Below are 21,908 nucleotides of genomic sequence, written 5' to 3'. Positions count from 1 at the left end.
TGGGAAATACTCATTAAGCCAGGGAGTTAAATAGACTGATTTATCGACAGGAGAGTTTAGAATACCAGACAAGTGAAGGGAAAACGGTAGAACTCTTGAAGGATCCAGATTCCAGTTCCAACCGTCACTAAGCCTGTGTGACATAGGCCTCCCTCTGGATCTCCATTTCCTTATCCAGAAAATGACTCTGTTGTTTTGCTCAGCCTTATTATCTAGCTGTTCTATTTCGCTTACTACTAGTGAGATTATGGACAATCATAATAACAGCCAGAGCATTAAGGTTGGCTGTGAGCTGAATGCTTTCCATAATTCATCATTTAAAATTTCCATAATAGTCATGAGAGGTAGGTGTTATGATGCCCATTCCATGTATGAGGGGATTGAAGCTGGAAGATTTTAAGTAACTTTCCCAAGGTTGTACACAACTTGATTGGAATGAACATAGATCAGACTCCAGAGCCTGTGGTTGTGGCTCCCAGCCTTGCTGTGTCACAATAGTTAATTTCTATTCACTCTTCAAAACTAAGCTCAAGGTCATCAATTCCAGGAAGACTTCTTTGACCCTCTCTCTCCATCATGGCTAGTGTTCCTCATCTGTGTTCCCTTACTTTTCTGTGTATGCTGTTTTTTTAGATTTGCCTTTGTAGGAGAGCCTGGGTGCTCAGTCGGTTGAGCATCCGACTTCAGCTCAGGTCATGATCTCACAGTCTGTCAGTTTGAGCCCCACATTGGGCTCTGTGCTGACAGCTCAGAGCCTGGAGCCTGCTTTGGATTCTGTGCCTCCCTCTCTCTGCCCCTCCCCTGCTCAGGCTCTGTCTATCTCTCTCTCTGTCAAAAATAAATAAACATTAAAAAAATTTTAGATTTGCCTCTGTATCCCTGACACCCTGCATTGTTTGGGGCAGAATAGATAGTCAACAAATGGCAAAAAGAGGGAAAACATGAGGGAGAGGGAAAAGGGGAAGACAGAAGAGAGAGGGGATTGGAAAAGAAAATAATATATATTGCTACTTTATTAAATGTGAAAGAAGTAAAATTGAGAGGTAGGAGAGCAAGGGGGTTAAATGTATGGTCTCCTAGATCCTACCCACCCAGCTGTGCCACTTACTAGGTGGGTGACTTATGGCACAGGGTCAATGCCTGTGCTTCAGTTTCTTCATCCATAAAACAAGGATATCAATAGTTACTTACCTTAAAGGATGTTGTAGAGACTAAATTAATTATATATGAAGTGCTTAAAATGGTGCTTGGGATATAGTAAGCAAGTGTTCAATAAACATTGGCTACTATTATTATTATTACTATTATTATTGTGAAATGAATTATGAAGTGAAAGAAATCCCACAATACCATCACATACGTACAAAACCTCTTCATTTCCCCAATTCTACTTGTTGACCAGTACAAATTCATACCATGGCAGTTCTGAATAAGAATTACAGCCGTAGGGTACACGATATAATATCCTTATCTTTCCACTTCTGTGGCAGTAGAATTAGCACTCCTTTTCTACTCTCAGAACATTTGGAAATATCAATATTAAAATTACCACACTGTATTATAATTCAGATTTACTTGTTGTCTCTCGTCCTCAATCAGACTGAGTTTCTTGAGGGAAAGGACTTTTGTTTCATTCTTCTCTAGGTCACCAATTCTTAGTGAAGAGGCTGGCAATAAATGTCCATTATCTGTTTGCTGAATGAATATTGTAGCAAAGATGTATACATGTGAACAACAAAATTAAAAATATTATGTGATATTTATCATACAAAAGTTCAAATCAAGTGTGATTATAGCTCAGAAAGGAGAGATCACTTCTAGGTAGGAAAAGGTCGTAGAACAGAATGGTAAAATCTGAACTTTACAGACAGCCTACCTTGGTTTTGAGCCCTAACTCTGGCATTTATGAGCTTATATGATCTTGGGATATAACCTAATCTCTTCAAACCACTAATGTCCTTACCAGTGAAATGGGGATACTACGAGTTGGACAAATGAAATGAGATAATATATGTAAAATTTCAGGTACCTATTATAAAGTGACTAACATATCATCATCACCATCATCAACAAAGGCTTTGTGATGGAGGCACTCAGTACCTGGCATCAAAGGCTTTGTGATGGAGGCACTCAGTATCTGGATGGACAGACACAGGGAGGAGCACTGAACAGTCAGGAGGTGTGAATAAAGGTACTGTGGGTGTTAGAACGAGCCACAGCCAAACAGGGAGGGCAAAGCACTGTTTAATCAGAACAGTGTGGGGGTATTTTCAGGAAAGGAATGGGAGGGAAGGGTGGGAAGTTGGTTTTAAAGGCCAGGCTGAAAAACTGAGTCTTTATCTTGCAAGTATTACTGACACTTTACAGTATTCTACAAAGAGTAGAACCGAGTACCAAGTGAGCCAGTACTGAGTCAGCCATAGGGGGAATGTTCTGGCTGTTAGTGCAGGACAGTCTGGGGAAGGTGAGGGAAAATGGAAGCAGAGAAACCATTTAGGAAGCTTTTCCAGTACTTCCAATGAGAAGTTGAGGTTCCCCTCTGGGATGGTGGCATGGGGAAGGATAAAAGGGAATGAACATGTGGGACACTGGGAAGACGAAATTCATTGAACTGTGCCCAGCTGGAGGCTGTGTCCAGTGAGGAGGCAGAGGCCAGGACAATTGTGAAGGTTTACAGCTGGATGACCAGGAACGTGGCGCCACTACCCTAGCAGAAAGAAACCAGAGGAGACTGGTCTTACAGGGAGGATAAATTTGCTTTTTTCGCTATGCTAAGTTTGAGGTGCAGTGGGATATTCCATAATGAATGGTATCCAAGAACACGTGAGCTTAGAACTCAGACTGATATTTATTTAGAAGATATCTGTACAGAGATAATAGCTAAAGGGATACAGTTGGATCAACCATCTAAGAAGGGTGGGAGTATACAGAGAAAAGATCAGGGAGTCATCCTTGGGAAATACCTCCTACATCTAGGGATGTGAAAGAGAAGCCTGGGAGCAAGGATGAGGAAGAGGGAGAAAGGGGAAGAATGCACCGCCACAGATGCCAAGGGCAGGGCAGGTTTCCAGGAGAGTGCAAGTGCCAGGAGGAATCACGAGCTATAGGAGGTCAGAGAGAACTGTGGAGGGGCCACTAGGAAGTCACTGATGAGGCATGAGAAAACAATATGCGGAAAGAAAAACTAGACTGCAGGTGTGAAGGAATCTAGGAGGTATGGGCGGGGGGAAGAGGTCAAGTTAGTATAGTATGAGTTTGGGAAGTTGGGGAAAGGAAGGATAGAGATAGAATGGGGGCTCAAGGTGGGAGCAGAATTGTTCTTCCCCACATAAACCACCACTCACAGCTAATCCAGAGATGCTTATTTGTCTGTACATTTAGAAATAGAAAGAAGCCTTGGGGGAGGATGCCAGAGGAGGAACTTTGGAACAAACTAAATTGAAAGTCAGGTTACCGTGTTATCACTGTGAGTACAGCAGCATCTGTTTTAGCAGAGACAGAACTCATTTATCATGCATCAACAGACTGTGAGAGAAGGAAACCAGAAACTCTCCCTCCCCACTTAGGAAAACAAAGCTTGATCCACACTCTTTGAAAAGAATTCAAAAGCTTTGGAAAAGGATTTTAGCAAGGAAGGAACGCTAAGAGAAATAAATGCACAATATCTTCCCTTCCTTCATTTGTCTACCCAACCGCACTCTAGGAAAATGCCTAGGTGCACCATTAGAACACTCCAATAATACTATGCACACCACCCAAGTTTATGGCACTCCGATCTACACAGTGCTTTTCATTTTACAAGAAGCTCTCACAATCACTTTCATCCTCACAGAATCCCTGTGAGATTTTACTTTTTTTGTCTTACAAGTAAAGAAACCGAGGGTTAGAAAGAACTGAGCGATTTCCACCCCTACCCCCTAATTACACAGCCAGGAAATGGTACAGCTACATACCCTTTGCTCTTTCTTGTACACATTCTCAAATACCACTCACATGGTCCTCACAGCATGATGTTCTAGGTGTGGTATGACAAACCAAAGTGTAGCAGGACTCTGATCTACCCCTGGTGTGGGGGCTTTATAATTACATCAGTATAGCCTAAAACTACATGAGCTTTGGAGCACTTTTATCAGATCACGTTTTTGACTAGATAGTATCCCGTGCTCCCCTCTCACCCCCATCATCAGAGCCCCCGGGGCAGAAGTTCTTAGCAATGTTTCCTTCCTCCCACACCTTCCCAGTTCAATCAGCCCTCTGAAATGCACGAACAAGGCCTCAATATTTAAACTTGCTCCAGGGGTGCTTGGGTGACTCAGTGGTTAAGCATCCAACTTTTGATGTTGGCTCGGTCATGATCTCACAGTTCATGAGTCGGAGCCCTGAGTCAGTTGGGCTTTACACTGGCGGCACAGAGATTCTCTGCTTGGGATTCTTTCTCTCTCTCCCTTTCTCTCTTCCCAGTCTTTAATTGTGCTCTCTCTCTCTCTCTCTCTCTCTCAAAATAAACATTAAAACACACACACACACACACACACACACACACACACACACACACAAAATAAACTTGCTCCAGAGTTAGGAGGCAGGAAAGCAATTCTCTCCCTCAATACCTGGTTTGATCTTGTGGGAAGAAGGCTGGACCAGGAGGCTGAAGGCCCAGGTTCCACACTTACACTGCTAGTCTAGCTCTGTGACCTTAAATCACTCGATACTTAGCACCAGTGTCTTGATCTGAAACATGAAGATCTGTTTTATGTCTGCCACAAGGATCCGGCGAAACACTTGTGAAATAGGGCCCTGTGTGGAGTTTAATTTTCTGCTGTAGCTGACTTGACTTTCTTAATTTTTGAAAGAGGAGCTGTGCATCTTCATTGTGCACTGGGCCCTGCAAATTAGGTAACTGGTCCTGCCTGTATGACCTTGACCAAGCAACAACCTCTCTGGGCTCCACAGTCTGTAATTAATTGAATTGAACTGTTAGGAAAGACACAACCCTCAACCTTTCTTCTATTCTACTCGTTAGCAAAATTCACCACAATTGATCACCCCCTTCTTCTTGAAATGTTTTTTTCCCTGTGGCTTCTGGGATACTTTACTTTTCCGGTTTTCCTCTGCTTCTCTGGCTGCTCCTTCCCTGTTTTCTCCCTAATCTGTTAACATGTCCCAAACTAAACTCCAATCATTTTCTTCAAGCTTGCTCCTCCCAGCCTTCCTCATATATTCGTGGTAACTCCGTCTTCCAGCTGCTCAGACCAAAACTCTTAGTCTTTGACTGTCTCTCACTCCACCTCCAATTTAGAAGCTACTCTAGAATCTGATCACTTCTTCACCACTCCCATCACAGTGCAAGGCTTCATCACCACTCACTGGGATGACTGCAAGACCCTTTTAACTGGTCTCCCTGCTTCCACCTCCTTTCCTGCTGCTAAGGGTCTATTCTCCACACAGTAGTCAGAATAATCCTTAAAAAATATAAATCAGATCATATCACTCTTCTCTTCAAAACCATCCCATGACTATCCATCTCAATCAGAGTAGAAATCCCTACATGGTGCAACAAACTTACCTCTCTGAACCTACTTCCTACCACCACCGACCATTTGCTGGTGTCCCTTTGCCTAGAATGCCCTCCCAGCTATCAGCCTGGCTGGCCCCTCACCTCTATCAATTCTGTTAAACTGTCACCCTTTCTGTTAAGCCTTCCCTAATCACCCTATTTAGTTAGTTAGTTAGTTAGTTAGTTAGTTAGTTAGTTAGTTATTTTAAAGTTTATTTATTTGAGACAGAGAGGGCAGGGCGGGGAGAGGCAGAGAGAGAGAGAGGGAAAGAGCGAATCCTGAGCAGGCTCCTCACTGTCAGCACAGAGCCTGACACAGGGCTCGGACTCATGAACCAAACCATGAGATCATGACCTGAGCCAAAATCAAGAGTCAGATGCTTAACTGACTGAGCCACCTAAGCGCCCCTCACCCTATTTCAATAGCAACCAGCATCAACTTTCCCCCTCATTCCTCAGCCTGCTGTTCCCTGCTCAGTTTTCTCCAAAACACTTATCACCATCTGATATATTACATATGTATATATTTTAAATTTGCTTAGTGGTTATCTCTCCCCACTAGACTGTAGGCTCTGTAAGGGCAGGAACTTTTGTCTTTTAGCTGCCATATCTCCAGTACACAGGACGGTGCCAGTGAATGACAGTAGGCAGAGTTCCAGAACAGATGATGGGATTACTATTATTAAGTCACAGCCACATCAAGTCCTCTGAGTGTATAAAGTGCCTTCACAGGCTTCCTGCCCTGCGTACAAGAGTGTGGACATTTATGGGGAACCACTGTGGCAGCCTCCCACTGGATTAAACTGTGGGGATGGAAAAGTGAATCAGGAGAGGTAACTACCCCCTAAGAGTTTGTGGCTTAGAAAGAGGTTTTGTGTATATATGCAAATAACTCTAGAACAAGGCAGCATTTGTTTAAAAATATCCACCCTTTAATTTAATGGCTAACATCTCACATTCTGGTAATGACTCCAGAGTTTTCCATAGGGAGAAGGGACAATGAACTATGGCTTGTGAACTTACTATATGGCTACTTCTGTGTCCCAAACAAGTTCCTGCTCTGGCCTGCTTATCACATCAAAGACACCTTGCCTGGCTTCCAATCTACTTTGCTTTGAAGTCTTTCCACTGGCCTCCTCCACCCAAAATTGGCTCTATTTACTGTTAACTCAAGTTCCCACCCTCTTATAGTCCCTCCACACTCTGCTCCCAGATACAGGGAAGAGGCAGGGGTGAAATCAACTTAGGAAGGTTGCAACAGGGTAGACAGTCTATTAGCTCTTTGCAATCAAGATGTGGATATATATACCTCAAGTGTACGGTGTACAGAATCCAGGAACTACATCTGTCAGTCTTTGCATCCTGACATTGTTGCTCAACATGTGCACAATATGAGGCGTTCCCTAAGGTTTGCTGAATCATTGAACTGAATGTAATAAGCCCTGAGTAAGGATAAATTTTTTTAATTTTTTAAATCTTTATTTATTTTTGAGAGAGAGAGAGAGAGAGAGAGGGAGCGTGTGAGCAGGAGAAGGGCAGAGAAAGAGGGAGACCCAGAATCTGAAGCAGGTTCCAGGCTCTGAGCTGTCAACACAGAGTCCGGAGTGGGGTTTGAACTCACGGACCGTGAGATCATGACCTGAGTCAAAGTCGGGTGCTTAACCAACTGAGCCACCCAGATGCCCCAAGAGTAAAGATAATTCTAATTAAGAAGTACTTCTGCATCTTCTGTAAGGTACCCCAGAGATAGTTTATAAGGTTATTTTATTGAGGTATCATAAGAAACAACCTGTAAGAATGAAAGCATCTCAAATAAAGGGATCAATATTTAAAATGCCAGTTTAGGGGCACCTGGATGGCTTAGTTAAGCATCTGACTTTGGCTGAGGTCATGATCTCTCAGTTGGTGCATTCGAGTCCCGCATCAGGCTCTGTGCTGACAGCTCGGAGCCTGGAGCCTGTTTCAGATTCTGTGTCTCCCTCTCTCTGCTCTTCCCCTGTTCTCTCTCTCTCTCTCTCTCTCTCTCTCTCTCAAAAATAAATAAACATTAAAAAAAATTTAATGCCAGTTTAAATGATAAAACACTACTATTTTATAATTTTCAAAATTACTTTAATTTGTATTTGGTATCTTTAAACCCTATATCTGAAAATCCAAAAGTTATATAGAGACGAATTACAGACAACACCTTCCATTCCCTCTAGGAATCCTTTGAATAGAGACTCCCTGAGGTTATCAGAGATTTTAGATCTTTTCTTATGGGAAAGGCTGGAGAACTGAGAAACTCAAAGTATTAGGATACGGTGACTGAAAACCACATTAAGTTTGAGTGCTGGGTACGTGGGTGTTTGTTATATAATTCTCAATACTTAACGGTGTGTTTGAAAAGCTCACTTCTCTCATACGTTCACACTACACGTACATTTTCATACCAAGCCAAGATCAAACCTGAGAAGATGACCTGTCTTATAATCAGTGAGAGGTGCTGTCAGCACAATGTAAGACAATTTGGGGCAGGCAAATCATTCCTCTCCTTCACTCTCAATTTATCTATATATAAAGTGGGGGGAAGGAACTAGATGGTTTTGGGCCCCTTCCACTTCTTTTTTTAATGTTTATTTTTGAGAGAGAGAGAGAGAGAGCAGGGCAGGGGCCGGGAGAGGGAGACACAGAATCCAAAGTAGGCTTCAGGTTCTGAGCTGTCAGCACAGAGCCTGATGCCAGGCTCGAACTCACGAACTGTGAGATCCTGACCTGAGCTGAAGTTGGATGCTCAACCGACTGAGCCACAGGTGCCCCGAGGGCCCTTTCACTTCTAATGCCTTAAGAGTCTAGAGAAGTAGGGGGCACATATTCACTTTTTAAAGTTTTTCTCTTTATAAAGGATTCTTTTCAGATTTCCTGAGTTTCTTTAGCACATTTAAAACTATGACTTGGTTTACCAAAATCTGGTTACTGTATTTTATTATTAATAAAAGCAGCTAATACTTGTTAAGCAAGTTCAATATTCCAGGCATATATAAAATGTTTTATACAGACCATTTGATTTAATCACCCCAATAACACCACAAGATAGATACCAATACTGTCCCCATGCTGTAGATTGGTAAAGTGGCCCCTAGACTATCTAACTTGCCGAACTAAGCAACTTTGGAATTCAAACTCTCTTCAATCCAATCTAGGACTCTAGAATACTACTGCTCCTGCAACTCTCAGAAAGGCTGCTCATAGCAGGCTGTGTTCAGTGGTCCTTCCCTACTTGAACAGCCATAGTCCTCTGTGCTTCCTTACCTTCTCGAATGGAGTAACCAACTGGGGATGGGGTAATTCCTTTGGTTTCAACTTAATTTCTGTGACATAACATGGTCATATTTTCGCTAAGAAATTCTTTTTGCCCTTCCCTGGATGAGTAACAGTGGATTTCACTAGTCATCTTGAGGCACTTGTGAGTGATCAGGTGAGCAGAAAAGGGTTCAGATTTGCTTTGAATTCCTAATTTGGTTCTTTGGGTCTATTATCTAAATTTCACAGCATATACACGTGTGAAATTTATTTTGTAACAGATTAAGGTAATAGTGCCGCATGCAGGAAAATAACGTAAGGTTAATTTCATAGCTTCATAATTTTCACATTCATGATTTTCACTTTTTCACAAGAACTCTGTGAGGTGGGCAAGTCAGGAATTATTTACCCACTTTGCAAATGAGGAAAGAGCCACAGAATGGGGAGGTGACTTATTCTAGGACATGGACTGGTTAGGTCTTACAGCTAGGGCACTTTCTACACTATGCCATTTCCATCTGGAAAAAGGGCCATCAGACTCAGGCACTTCTTGGCAGACAGAAATAAATGACTGCTGTACCGGAGGCTGCACGATGCCAGGCTGTGGCCGTGGGGCTCCCTGTATAACTAGCAACTATACTACAGGATGAAGATAGTAGGACCAACCATGCCCCCTACTCACACCTGTGCAGTGTGATAAAGAAAGTAGAAGTAGTCAGCAGCTGTGGTCCAACCAGATAAAACTTTTAGGCGGGAAGTAAAGTGACAAACTCATGTGTGCGTGTGTGTGTGTTTAACTGTTAGTTGCTTTGATATTTTTAAAAAGGCTGTTTGTGGAAGTCAGACCACATAGCAGGAAGAGTTAACAGCAAGATGGATTTGGGAAAGGACCAATCTCGCTCGACGCTCCATCAGACACCTGGTCCTCATCAAGAAGAGAACCATGTTCCAGGTAATGAAAGAGATCTTAAGAGGTCTCTACTGGCCACTAAGATGTCTTAGTGACAGTTGGGAAGAACTGGGCTGTGATTATTTTCCTAATTTTTATGGATCTGGCCCCCAAAAAGCACATAATTGAGTATGTTCATATAACCTTAGATGGGAAGGATTGGGGCTGTATAACCTTCTGAGGTGACTTCTAATACATTAAGATTCTAATAAGCAGAGAAACACAAGGACATAATAATTTCTTGATAACATATTTAAGTGAAAGATAATGTTAAAATACCCGGTACTGAACGGTTGAGGTAAAACAACCATTATACCCCTATACTTCCATGGTAGGGTAAATTTGGTATAATTTTTTGGAAAGAGATCTGGTCTACCTATTGTCAGATCTTTAATAGTGCTTATTCTCTTGACTTCCTAATCTTAGTTTTGGGTCTATCCTAAAGCAGCCTTTCTCAAAATGTTTTGCAGAACCCTAGGTCTTGAGACAGTTCTTAATTTTTTTTGTGCCATGGATCCCTTTGGCACTCTGAGGAACCTATAGATACCTCTTTATAATAAATATTTAAAATATATAAAATAAATAGATAAAATTCCAAAGGAAGCAATTATAAGATACAGCTATTAAAATGAAAAACTGTGATACAGTAATATATATGCTTATTTATAGACACATTGCATAACAAGATTATAGTAATGGTGAATCTAACAGCATTGCATCAAATCGAATATATCATCTCAAATAAATTGTGTTTTTATGTGTCTGCAACAACTGTAATGTGATGTGGAAAAAATCTGTGATTTCTTTTGGTGACAAAGTCACTTACTGCACAAAAATTTCTGTGGTTTGTCACCTACATTCATAATTGAAGGAAATGGTAAATTAACTAGACATCGATAAAAATAGATATATAATATCCCCCAAATCCAAATTTATCATTAAGAACTTCTGTCTTAAGAACAAAAGCTGCTACGGCCCAAGGAGCATGCTCTGTCTTTTGGGGCCCTCCATGCAAGTTTGTCATCACTTTACAGGCTCTAAGAAGACCCATTAACTTTTCACAAACTCAGATGGCAACAGAACCTTTCTTTTGATAATAACTTCCCAAAAAGCTTGGAGAGACATCATCCTAAGGAAAAAACTCAAAAGGAACAAAACTGTATGCATGAATATTATTATAGTTTGAGCTACTGTGACAAAAAACAGCCAACAGCCCATAAAATTGGCAACAACCAATACATGTGGAATGACTGGGCAAATGGGAATACATCAACTTGATTAAAGTTATAATTATGAGGACTATACCACAGAAAATATTTCTGACGTGACGTTAGGTTAATAAATGATAAAATTACGGTATGCTATCATTACAACTTTGTGTAACATGGAGACTAGATGGATATGAGAAATAAAATGAAAACAGGTTATAATGTTAAGGATGGCAGAACATGGCTGATTTTTTTATGTTTGTGCAATATGTAAAATTATTTTGAAGAAACTAATGGGTTGATAGAACACATATGTATAAAAACTGACCCTTTCATTTAAAAATGCTTACTGAGCGTTTGCTCCTAGGCATTCTTTGGAGGCATAAGGATGAATAAAATGTGGTCCTTGTCCTTCAAAAGCAAGGAGAAGAACAGACACCCAGGATGGGGTGGGGGTGGGGTCTCCACCTTGCCATAGGACTCTTGCTGAAAAATGCCACAATTTATCACTATCTCCTATAACTTCCATCTTGATCCTACAGAAGTCATTGGAACTTGGAATCTGCGAAACAGAGAACAACTCAGGAAAAGAAAAGAGGAAGCACAAGAGAAGCAAACTTCACAATGGCAATTTGGGTATGGTATCATTGCAGGGGAAGAGGAATGGCTATTTGTCAAGTATATGCTATGCGTCAAGTAGTGCTGAGTGCTTTTACACACTATATTTTATCCAACAATTCCATGAATCAGGAGCTGGTATTCCTATTACACAAAAAGAAAAAAAAGGAAGCCAAATCTCCAAAAGGTTCAATCTCTTGCCTAAAATCACACAGCTAGTGAAGTGGTGGGAATGGAATTTTATCCCTGTTCTTTTTAAATTAAAGCACCAGGCAGTTGAATTCCATTGTAGAGAGGCCTGGTGTTCTTTCTACTACTCTGGTAATATAAACATAGAAGCATCTTGTCGGGAGCAGGAGATACCTTTGAGGAGAGCTCCTGGCTAGTTTTCCAAGCTTTCTATTAGTAAAATACTAATTGAATGAGTACGATTAACTCTCCATGGAGCAAACCAAAACACTTTATGTAAATAAGTGACAGGAGAGTTTACGAGTTTTTAAATCTCCAAGCAAAGTCACTTGTATATAATCTTAGGGAGAGAGTACAAGACCATGATTATAAGTGAGACAGCATCTAACTGCATCCGTTTAAAATATGACTATGAAAACAGAGGAGGTGCTTGGAGATAGAAAAGGGGAGCCCAAGGAGCTCGTCTAAGCCTGGGTTTCTCAACCTGGGTACTATTGATGTTGTGGACAGGATAATTCTTTATGTGGGAGGCTGTTGTGTGCATTGTAGATGTTTAGCAGCATCTCTGGCATCTAGAGACCAGTAGCACGCCTCCCACCTGCATTGTGGCAACCAAAAATATCTCCAGACATTGTCAAATGTCTCTTGGTGTGGGGGACTAAGGGGCAAAATTGCCCCCAGTTGAGAACCACTGATCTAAGCACTCTTATAATAATAATTATTATTATTATATTATTATTAGATTAGGAGTTATATTTGCATTTCTTCATTGTTGCGAAAAATGTTTCTTTTGGTGGCAAAGATAAAATAGATATACATTAAAAAAAACATACAATATAGATGTTTTAGCACTTTTCTTAAGAAAGGGCACCAATCCCCCCTGGGGACTGAGAATCTTCTGTTCTGCTATAACACATGTTTCTATAGCACCAATCAACTCACATATGATTGGTAAATAGGAGAATGATGTCAGTGTAATGTAGAAGCTGTATTGGTCCATGATTTTTCCTAATCAAAAAGGAATACAGTTAAAACCTTCAGCAGGAAAGGGAAAAGCCTTCAGCTTGGCTGCTGCATAAGCAGGGTCCTTTTCAGCCCACATCCAGGGCTCCCTCCCCAGAGGACACCACCAGCCCCCCATAGCTCTCCACGAGTAGGCTGCACTTCCTCCTGGGCCCAACCCAATGGCAGCTGGCTCAGAGCACCACCAGCATTTACGGGATCTCAGCAGCTGAAAGCCTGCGTTTAAACTGTTGCTTTTGCGTATTTTTGCTATCCCCCAGGAAGCCTTCTCATAGTAAGCTGCCTATCTGGACTACTCAGGATATCTCCCCCAGTACCAATTATTATTTTTGTTAGTGTTAGAAAGTTGCACAAGATTTGAGTTGTTTGTTTTAACTCTATTTTCCCCCATAAGCACTGCACTTTTAGTGTAGGATTTTGCTGAAAGTGAGGTTTTTCAGGAATGCATATATTGTGTTACAGCAGAAACTTCTGTACTCGAGTCCTGTGGCAAGTGACTCTGTTGAAGAATATCCTTATATTCCCTAATTCCATACTCTCCGGGCAACCTTCTGATCATTATTTGGCTTCTCAAATACCTGCTACAGAGAAAGAGTACATTCATCTGTTAGTGCAAGCATCCTCTGCTGTGTGACTTTGCATTTCTCACTGTTCACTTAAAAATTGGTTTTTAGGTTTATATATCAGCCATTTTCAGCTGGTTGATGAGTTCTATCCCAGATAAATGGAGCTGGTCTCAGTGTGCTGATCCAATTGGATTTCTGGGCTTGCTGGGTGGGGGGAGCAAGGCTGAAAAAGTCACTGAAGTAGATGACACTTGGTGAGCCTCTTGGCAGCTGGCTGGCCATGCTCTTAGGACATATCTCTGTGCTACTGAGGGCTATTCTCTTTTTTTTTCTTTTTTTTTTTACGTTTATTTATTTTTGAGAGAGAGAGACAGGGCATGAGTGGGGGAGGGGCAGAGAGAGAGGGAGACACAGAATCCGAAGCAGGCTCCAGGCTCCAGGCTCTGAGCTGTCAGCACGGAGCCCGACGTGGAGCTCAAACTCACGGACCGCGAGATCATGACCTGAGCTGAAGTCGGACGCTTAACCGACTGAGCTGAGGGCTATTCTTACACAACATACCACACAGCGAAACCTAAGTGGTTCCAGAGAGAAGCAGCAGAGTGTAATGGTTAAGAGCCTTGGCTGTTAAAGCCAGAATGACTACTACATTTGAAGCGTGGCTCCCTCACTTCTAACCATTTGACTTTGGACAAGAATGTGTGTCTGTTTTGTCATCTGCAAAGTGGAGATAATAATAGTATCTACCTCATAAGTTGAGGTGAAGATTATATGAGATAACAGAATAAGCAAATTACTTAAAACAGTGCCTGGCACATAGGAAGCACTATAAGTGTTTCCTATATTAATACGAATACTAATTTATATTTGAATAACTCATTCCTCTAAGTTATTGTATGCGATTCTTACAATGACCGCATGAGGTTGGACAGATACCATTTACTCCATTTTGCCTGTGAAGAAACCAAGGCATAGAGAGTTTGAGTGACTTACCCATGATCACATAGCTGATCAGTGACAGAGTTCAGATTAAATTTTAGACCACATAGATATATATGCATCTTTTGAAAAACTACCAGGAAGAGCATGGAACATTACTCAGATTCCCTCATACGGTGATCTGTGACAAGTTATTTAGTATTCAATATTAGAATAAAATAAGTGTTTCCTGAAAAAGTCACATATACCATCTTTTAAAAATCTGACAATAAGGACTTTATAATTTATCCTGTTACCTTTGTTAGTTGGAATTATACTTTAAAATGGTGAGGTGCCTTTCCATCATTTTTACATAACATTTTCTTGTATATTATTTCTAATATTAATTTTTGACTGTCTTATTACATGTTTACCTTTTTAATATTGATTTCAAACTGGTTTTAGGGAGGCAGTCTTTAAAAAATTTTAATTTTGGAAATTTCAAACATAAAGGCAGAATAGGGTATACATTTAAGTGCGCAAGGACTTACGAGCACTGCGAAGATAGAAAAGCACGAGTTTATCTCGTTTGCTAACAGAAATAAGAATATTTACTACAAGAATATTTCTCCACAAGTAACAACGGTATGAGGCAGCTCATGTTCCTCACCTAAAAGCATGGCCCTCACAATAAATCCTGAGCAAGGAGAGCATTTCAGCCCCGTGGTTGGCAAGAGGAGGCTCTGTGGAGCAGGTAGCATGGAACAGAATTTCAATAGGTTTAGAAGAAGGATGAAATGTTTATTTTTAGTAACTTTTCCTCCCCACCACCAGCCCATCTGTATTAGCCATCTGTATTTGGTTATGGTTGCAGTACCTAACGAGTTGTCATTGGCCGAAGTTTCCATGCATATCCTTTTATCTTTTAGATCCTTAATCTAGCTATTCATTTGGAGTAGGTATAAAATGGCCACTCGTACCTTTCCACCAGGCTTCTTTACCTCAAGAGATGTTTTTGAAGCTTTTGACCCAGCTCACAGAACGTCTCATTTGACATGTATTGCTGCTCTTTAGCATTCTCTACACAAGACACTGAATTAGATAAGCAATTAGATATACATCTTCCGTCTGCAGGCTGTGCAGACAAGGAGCTGTGCCTGGATTGCAGATCCAGAAATGCAATTGTATCAGTTTACCCAGGGCATAGTGGGACTAACTCACACACGCTAAACCCAGACAGGCCACTGCATAAACCACAGTGCCAATCTATTATTTTATAACATCAATTATATGTTCTCCATAACCAATCTTTAAGTATATGCTCTCAAACACACATACTCTCTACACTCACCAAGAAGGTTCCTTGTGAGCAAGGCGTCAAGAGACAAAAAGTCCCTGCGGGACATCTCCTCTCCTGACAACTAGCACTGGCTCCTTCATTTTACAAACAAGGAGGTTGAGGCCTAGGGAGATTAAGTGATTTTTCTCATGGTCATGCAACAAGGCAGCCGGAAGACCAGCGGCTGTTATTACTAAGCATTTATTTGAATCCTGTAGGCCCATTGCTGACACTAATTCTGATCTTTCACAGAGGGAAAAAATGCAAGAGGCCAAGGATAGGAAAAGGAAATAAAAGAGGCAGAAAGAGACAACAAAACACAGACCTGAAGGTGGAGCCTCAGTCACAATTTAAAAAGGACATGAGGGAGAAAGCATTAGCACCTATGGAGAAAGAACTTGAATCGCCTAGGACTATAACTGAAGCGCTCTATCTGGTAGCCTCTCCCAAAAAAGTTGTGCCTGAGAAACAAATTTTTGCAATGGATCAAGAAAGCATTATACATCAGGCGAATTCTTCCGAGATACAAGAAACAGCAATACAAAACCACTCTTCTGAAACATGCCAAGATATGGCTGACCCTGAAGTCCTCTCTCCTAAAATGTGCCAAGAAACAGCTGTACTTCAAGGCCATCCTTCCAAAATGTGCCCTGATATGGCTGAACCTGAAGCCCTCTCTTCTAAAATGTGCCAAGAAACAGCCATACTTCAAAACAATTCTTCCAGAATGTGCCCTGATATGACTAAACCTGAAGACCTCTCTCCTAACATGTGCCAAGAAATAGCTGTACTTCAAGGCCATCCTTTCAGAATGGCTGAACCTGAAGATCTCGCTCCTAAACTGTGCCAAGAAACAGCTGTAGTCAAAGTCCTTCCTTCTAAAACTGAAGACATAGCTAACCTGGAAGGATGCTCTCCCGAAGCATTCACCAAACCAGATGTGCCTAAAGGCTATGCTCATGAAACATACCAGAAAAGAGCTGAACCTGAGGAATACAATTCTGAACCAGATCAAGGAATTGCTGAGATTGAAAGCTTCTTGCCTAAAACAGAAGAAATAGCTGTGCCTAAAGACCTTTCTACAAAAACACACCAAGAAACAGTTGAACCCGAACACTTCTCTCATGAAACATATAAAGAAATTGCTGTGCCTAAAGCACCCTCTCATAAGACAACCCAAGAAATGCCTGCTGCTGGGGAATATCCACCTGAAATATACCAAGAAACACCTGAGTCTGAAGACTCTTCGCCTGAAATATACCAAGAAACACCTGGGTCTGAAGACTATTCACCGGAAATATACCAAGAAACACCTGGGCCTGAGGACCTCTCCACCAACACATATAAAAATAAGGATGTGCCTCAAGAATGCTTTCCTGAGCCGTACCAAGAAACAGATGGGCCCCAAGGCCAGGATCCTAAAGCACACCAGGAGGATGCTAAGGATGTTTATACTTTTCCTCAAGGTAGGGATGGTTTGTTGGGACAAGTCAGTGAAACTGCCACTTAATAGGATTCCCCATTTATAATTAGAGCACCAACATAGGTATCCATATCCCTCAGAGTGATGATTTATAGCCTTCTTTCACAATTTAGGATATCCCCTGTTATCGCAAGGGTATCATTCATGTCATTAGCTGGTTTCAAGTAAAAAATGTTTTTCATTCAACCAGGGCCTGTTTGGCACATTTACAAAGAATTAAAATAATTGGCAATATAAGTGTGTATACCAGGTACTTGACAGAGTATCCATTCTGGGAAACTTTAGCCAGTGAAATGAAATAAACCCAATATAGGATGAATTATGTGCAAAATATTTTAAAGAACGATTAAGTTTAAATTAACAAGAAAGCTTGATGAATAAAGTTTTTCTTGAGAATTAAAATGTCCTAGCAAACTAAAGCAAGTAAAGTCATGGTACAAGGTGCCAATGGGGTTATAAAGGTACAAGATATGATCCTTTCTATCTCAGTATTTGTTCCTGAAAAGCATTCTCCTAAGCATGACACTTTTAAAATAATGTGACCTTTCTTTTTTTTTTTTTTCAACGTTTATTTATTTTTTTTGGGACAGAGAGAGACAGAGCATGAACGGGGGAGGGGCAGAGAGAGAGGGAGACACAGAATCGGAAACAGGCTCCAGGCTCTGAGCCATCAGCCCAGAGCCTGACGCGGGGCTCGAACTCCCGGACCGCGAGATCGTGACCTGGCTGAAGTCGGACGCTTAACCGACTGCGCCACCCAGGCGCCCTATGTGACCTTTCTTCAATTTGGCCTTTGCCTCAGGGATATAACTGAGAACCTTGATTCTCTTTGTACAAAACCATAGACAGTATATGAAGTGGCCTGAGTCTAGCAGACCATATCCTTTTCTCAAGAAATCCTTCTGGTAGCTTATAAACAAATAAGCTCTTTCCTAAAAGATAACTACAACAGAGACATGGGGTTAGTTGGGTTCCAATGGGTCCAGGTTTTCAAGGGTGAAAACATTAGAGTAAAAAGCAGCCACGTGAAGCACTGTCTGGGCTGACGGGAGCCCCTGTTGGAGAAGCACCTCTTATCCACACAGGGCTCGGTTCGAGCAGTTTCATTCCTGCCAAGGTTAATGTGGGCAATTAATTCATGCTTTTCTTGTTTGGGGTTTTGTCTGGCCAAACAAATGGAAGTATATACCTTTTTACTGATTAGAAAAGGCTCATAGTAATGAATTATAAATGTTCATTATGATAAATTAAAGCAATATGTAAGTGAATATAGAGTAAATCCCCCATGATACCATCTCCTATCTCTGATCCCCATCCTGGAGGTTGTTTTCCTTTGTTTTAACAAATGACATAGTATAATACATTCTATTCTGTGTAAGCTGCATTTTTTCACATGCAATATATATCACGGCCATCTTAATGACATCTTTTGTAACAATTGTATGGTATTGTGTTATATGTACAATAATTTATCCAACCAGTCTCTGAAATGATGAACATTTAGGTTACTGCCGAGTTTTACTATTATAACAATGTTCAGTGAACATCATTGGAACTAACATTCATTTGGCACTTTCTATGTGCCACACAAAAATCTTTTGTGTGAATTATTTTATTCAATGTTAAAAAGCTTACCAGAAAAATAATATTATCCCCATTTTATAGATAAGGAAACTGAGGCACTGGGAGCTTAAGTGTGTCTGATTATATCCATTGGATAAATCCCTAGAAATTGAAATGCTGGGCCAAAGGGTACCCACATTTAATGTTTGGATACATTCTGTCAAATGAGCCTCCCAAAATGTTTTAGCAGTCCACACAAACCAAGAGTTTATATAAGTGCTTTTTCCCCAATACTGCACATGATTACATTTAAAAAATCTTTTCCTATGTGTTAGGTTTTAAAAAACCCAAACAACCTAATTGTTTTAATTTCCACTTTTCTGATAATGACTGCTTCTAGGCATTAGTATTATTATGAATTTGAATTTCATGATTGTTATAAATTTGATTTTTTTAAAAATTTTTTTTTAACGTTTATTTATTTTTGAGACAGAGAGAGACAGAGCATTAACGGGGGAGGGTCAGAGAGAGGGAGACACAGAATATGAAGCAGGCTCCAGACTCTGAGCTGTCAGCACAGAGCCCGAAGCGGGGCTCGAACTCATGAACCGTGAGATCATGACCTGAGCCGAAGTCGGACGCTTAACCGACTGAGCCACCCAGGCGCCCCTTTTTTTTTTTTTTTAACATTTATTTATTTTTGAGACAGAGAGAGACAGAGAATGAACAGGGATTTTTTTCTTTTTAAAATTATTTTTTTTAATGTGTATTTATTTGTTTTGAGAGAGAGCATTCACGCGTGAGCCAGGGAGGAGCCGAGAGAGAGGGAGAGATAGAATTGCAAGCAGGCTCCATGCTGTCAGCGCAGAGCCTGACACAGGGCAATATCTCATGAGCTGCGAGGTCATGACCTGAGCTGAAATCAAGAGTTGAACGCTCAACTGACCAGGTCACTCAGGCGCTCCTGAATTTTTTCTTTTGAGAATTGCCCGTTTGAATTCCTGTTCCATTTTAAATTTGATCTTTTTGGATTGACTTAGAAAATCTCTATGTAATAGTTAAGCTTTTACCTACATATAAGTTGTAAATATATTTCCAGTTGTCTATGGTTTAAATTTATTTATAGTGGTTTTTGTCACCTACATGACAAGATTTTAATTTTAATTTTTGGTAATTCAAACTTGTCATTCTTTTCCTTTATGGTTTCTGATCTGTTTCCTGCTTAGAAAGGCCTTTCTAATCCTAAGATTATAAGAAAATTTTATTGTTTATACAACATTTATGGTATTTTAATATTTAAATCTTTAATTCATCTGAAATTTGCTTTTGTGCAAGGTGTGAGGTAGAGTTTTTTAATCTAGTCAATTGTCCCAGTTGACCATTTATTTAACCTATTTTCATATTTTATTTTACAGAAATGAGAGAAAAACCCAAAGCAGAGGAACCAGAGATACCAGCAATTCCAAATGTTCCTCAAGAGATTCATCCAGAAAATGACGTCTATAGTTATGTTTTGTTTTAACGATGCTCAACCATCAGTTGTCCAACAAAATACACATCTTAGTATACGTGTGATTCTCAAAATATTGTATCTCTACAATACTCATTAATATTTTAAGTGGTTTTTTTCCCACATATAGACTACAGCTGAAAGAGTGAACTAAGGTGTTTTTTGAGGCTCTACCACGTAGATGATATCCTGCTAGTTTGTGCGTGTGTGTGTGTGTATATGTATTTTGGGGTAAGGATAGCGGTGGGGAGAGACAGAAACGGGAAAGGGGGGGTGCTGAATAACTGATTTTTTTTTTTTTAAGTTTTTCAACATTTATTTATTTTTGGGACAGAGAGAGACAGGGCATGAACGGGGGAGGGGCAGAGAAAGAGGGAGACACAGAATCGGAAACAGGCTCCAGGCTCTGAGTCATCAGCCCAGAGCCCGATGCGGGGCTCGAACTCGCGGACCGCAAGATCATGACCTGGCTGAAGTCGGACGCTTAACCGACTGCGCCACCCAGGCGCCCCCTGAATAACTGATTTTTACCCTCAAGAACAAACCTTTCTTTGGTTGATTTTTTTAATTTATTTTTTTCCTTGGTTAATTCTCAAAAGTAGAGAGAGTATATTGTCTGTTCATTTAAAATTTGGGGAGTAATAGTTTTCTTGTAAACTTTGTTCAATTATCAATGTAACAATAGCATCAACATTTTATTCAGGCTTTAGTTGGCTTTTTAAGTTAATTTTAACAATTTATCCTTCTGGGACTCCTTCAAAGGTATTTTGAGGTAATGGGTAATAAATGTAGTTTACTTAAGTATTTGAATTTTGATTTTCTATTTTTCCTTTTTAAATATTGCATTTGTGCAAAAAGTACATTAAATCATTATCACATGCTTCACCGTGTGGACAGCATTGTGGTAAGCACTGTGAGGGTTAGAAGACCTATAGCATATAATCCTTACCCAGCAGGGGTTTAATCTAGTTTTACGGGGGAATAAAACAGAATATAATTACAAAAGAAAATAAGAAAGGCTAGTGTCATTTGAATAGTACATAGAATAGAGGAAACACTCCTCTCCCCCCCCCTTTTTTTTTTTGCTGGAGTGACCTGAAAAGATTAAATCTCCAAAAGATGAAAAGATGAAAAAGATTTGTATTGTAGGTGAGGATCACAGCATTATTGTATGTGACACAGAGAAGGGTGAATTCGAGACATATTCAAGAGAACTACTTGCAAACTACAGTTAATGCAGGGTCCATGTGGAATAGCAGGCTAATAGGCTAAAAATCTCATATTATTAGTGTGAACAGAATTTTCCATAGCAAAGATTACGTAAGGTAATAGGGAACTAAGTAAGACTTTCGAACAATGGAGTGGCAGTTTCAGTATTTTAAGAATATCTATCTGGTGATAATGGTCACGATTAGCTGAAAATGACAAGAGACTGGGGGCAGGAATAGGAACTCTTCCAGGTGGGAAGATGTCTGAAAAACTCCCTGGGATTTGGTTGGGGCGGGGGGTTGTTTGCAGTTTTCCCTCTGTAGAAGACTAAAGTAAAGGAGATTTCTGTGAGTAAAGGTTTAGTTTAGCAAGGGCGCAATTGCATAAGCTCTATAGGCACATAGGCACTGTGCTAGGTTCTAGGCTATACAGTGAAGAACAAGACAGAATCCCAGTCCCTCAAGCATTCATAGTGTAGAACAGAGGTTCTCTTT

General features: G+C 40.5%; 1 protein-coding gene and 2 long non-coding RNA genes across 5 annotated transcripts in view; 1 reads left to right on the top strand and 2 right to left on the bottom strand.

The window, feature by feature from the left end:
- LOC123592563 overlaps positions 1–21,908 on the bottom strand; it is a 37,046-nt gene that overhangs the window by 11,216 nt on the left and 3,922 nt on the right. The window lies entirely within an intron of this gene.
- Positions 1,557–1,981, bottom strand: LOC123592564. The gene is made up of 2 exons (XR_006709837.1): positions 1,877–1,981; positions 1,557–1,695 (listed from the first exon to the last, which is right to left on the bottom strand). It is a non-coding gene; the product is annotated as an uncharacterized LOC123592564 (long non-coding RNA).
- On the top strand, positions 6,262–20,301 carry HEMGN (hemogen). The gene is made up of 5 exons (XM_045467744.1): positions 6,262–6,390; positions 9,666–9,791; positions 11,539–11,632; positions 15,902–17,115; positions 20,111–20,301. The coding sequence occupies exons 2-5, from the start codon at positions 9,713–9,715 to the stop codon at positions 20,215–20,217; spliced, it is 1,494 nt and encodes a 497-aa protein (XP_045323700.1). The 5' UTR covers positions 6,262–6,390; positions 9,666–9,712; the 3' UTR covers positions 20,218–20,301.

This window comes from Leopardus geoffroyi, chromosome D4 (genome assembly GCF_018350155.1).
Source record: "Leopardus geoffroyi isolate Oge1 chromosome D4, O.geoffroyi_Oge1_pat1.0, whole genome shotgun sequence".
Classification (NCBI taxonomy): Eukaryota; Metazoa; Chordata; class Mammalia; order Carnivora; family Felidae; genus Leopardus; species Leopardus geoffroyi.
Note: the sequence above shows the minus strand (reverse complement) of the source record. Positions and strands in the feature narration are given on the sequence as shown.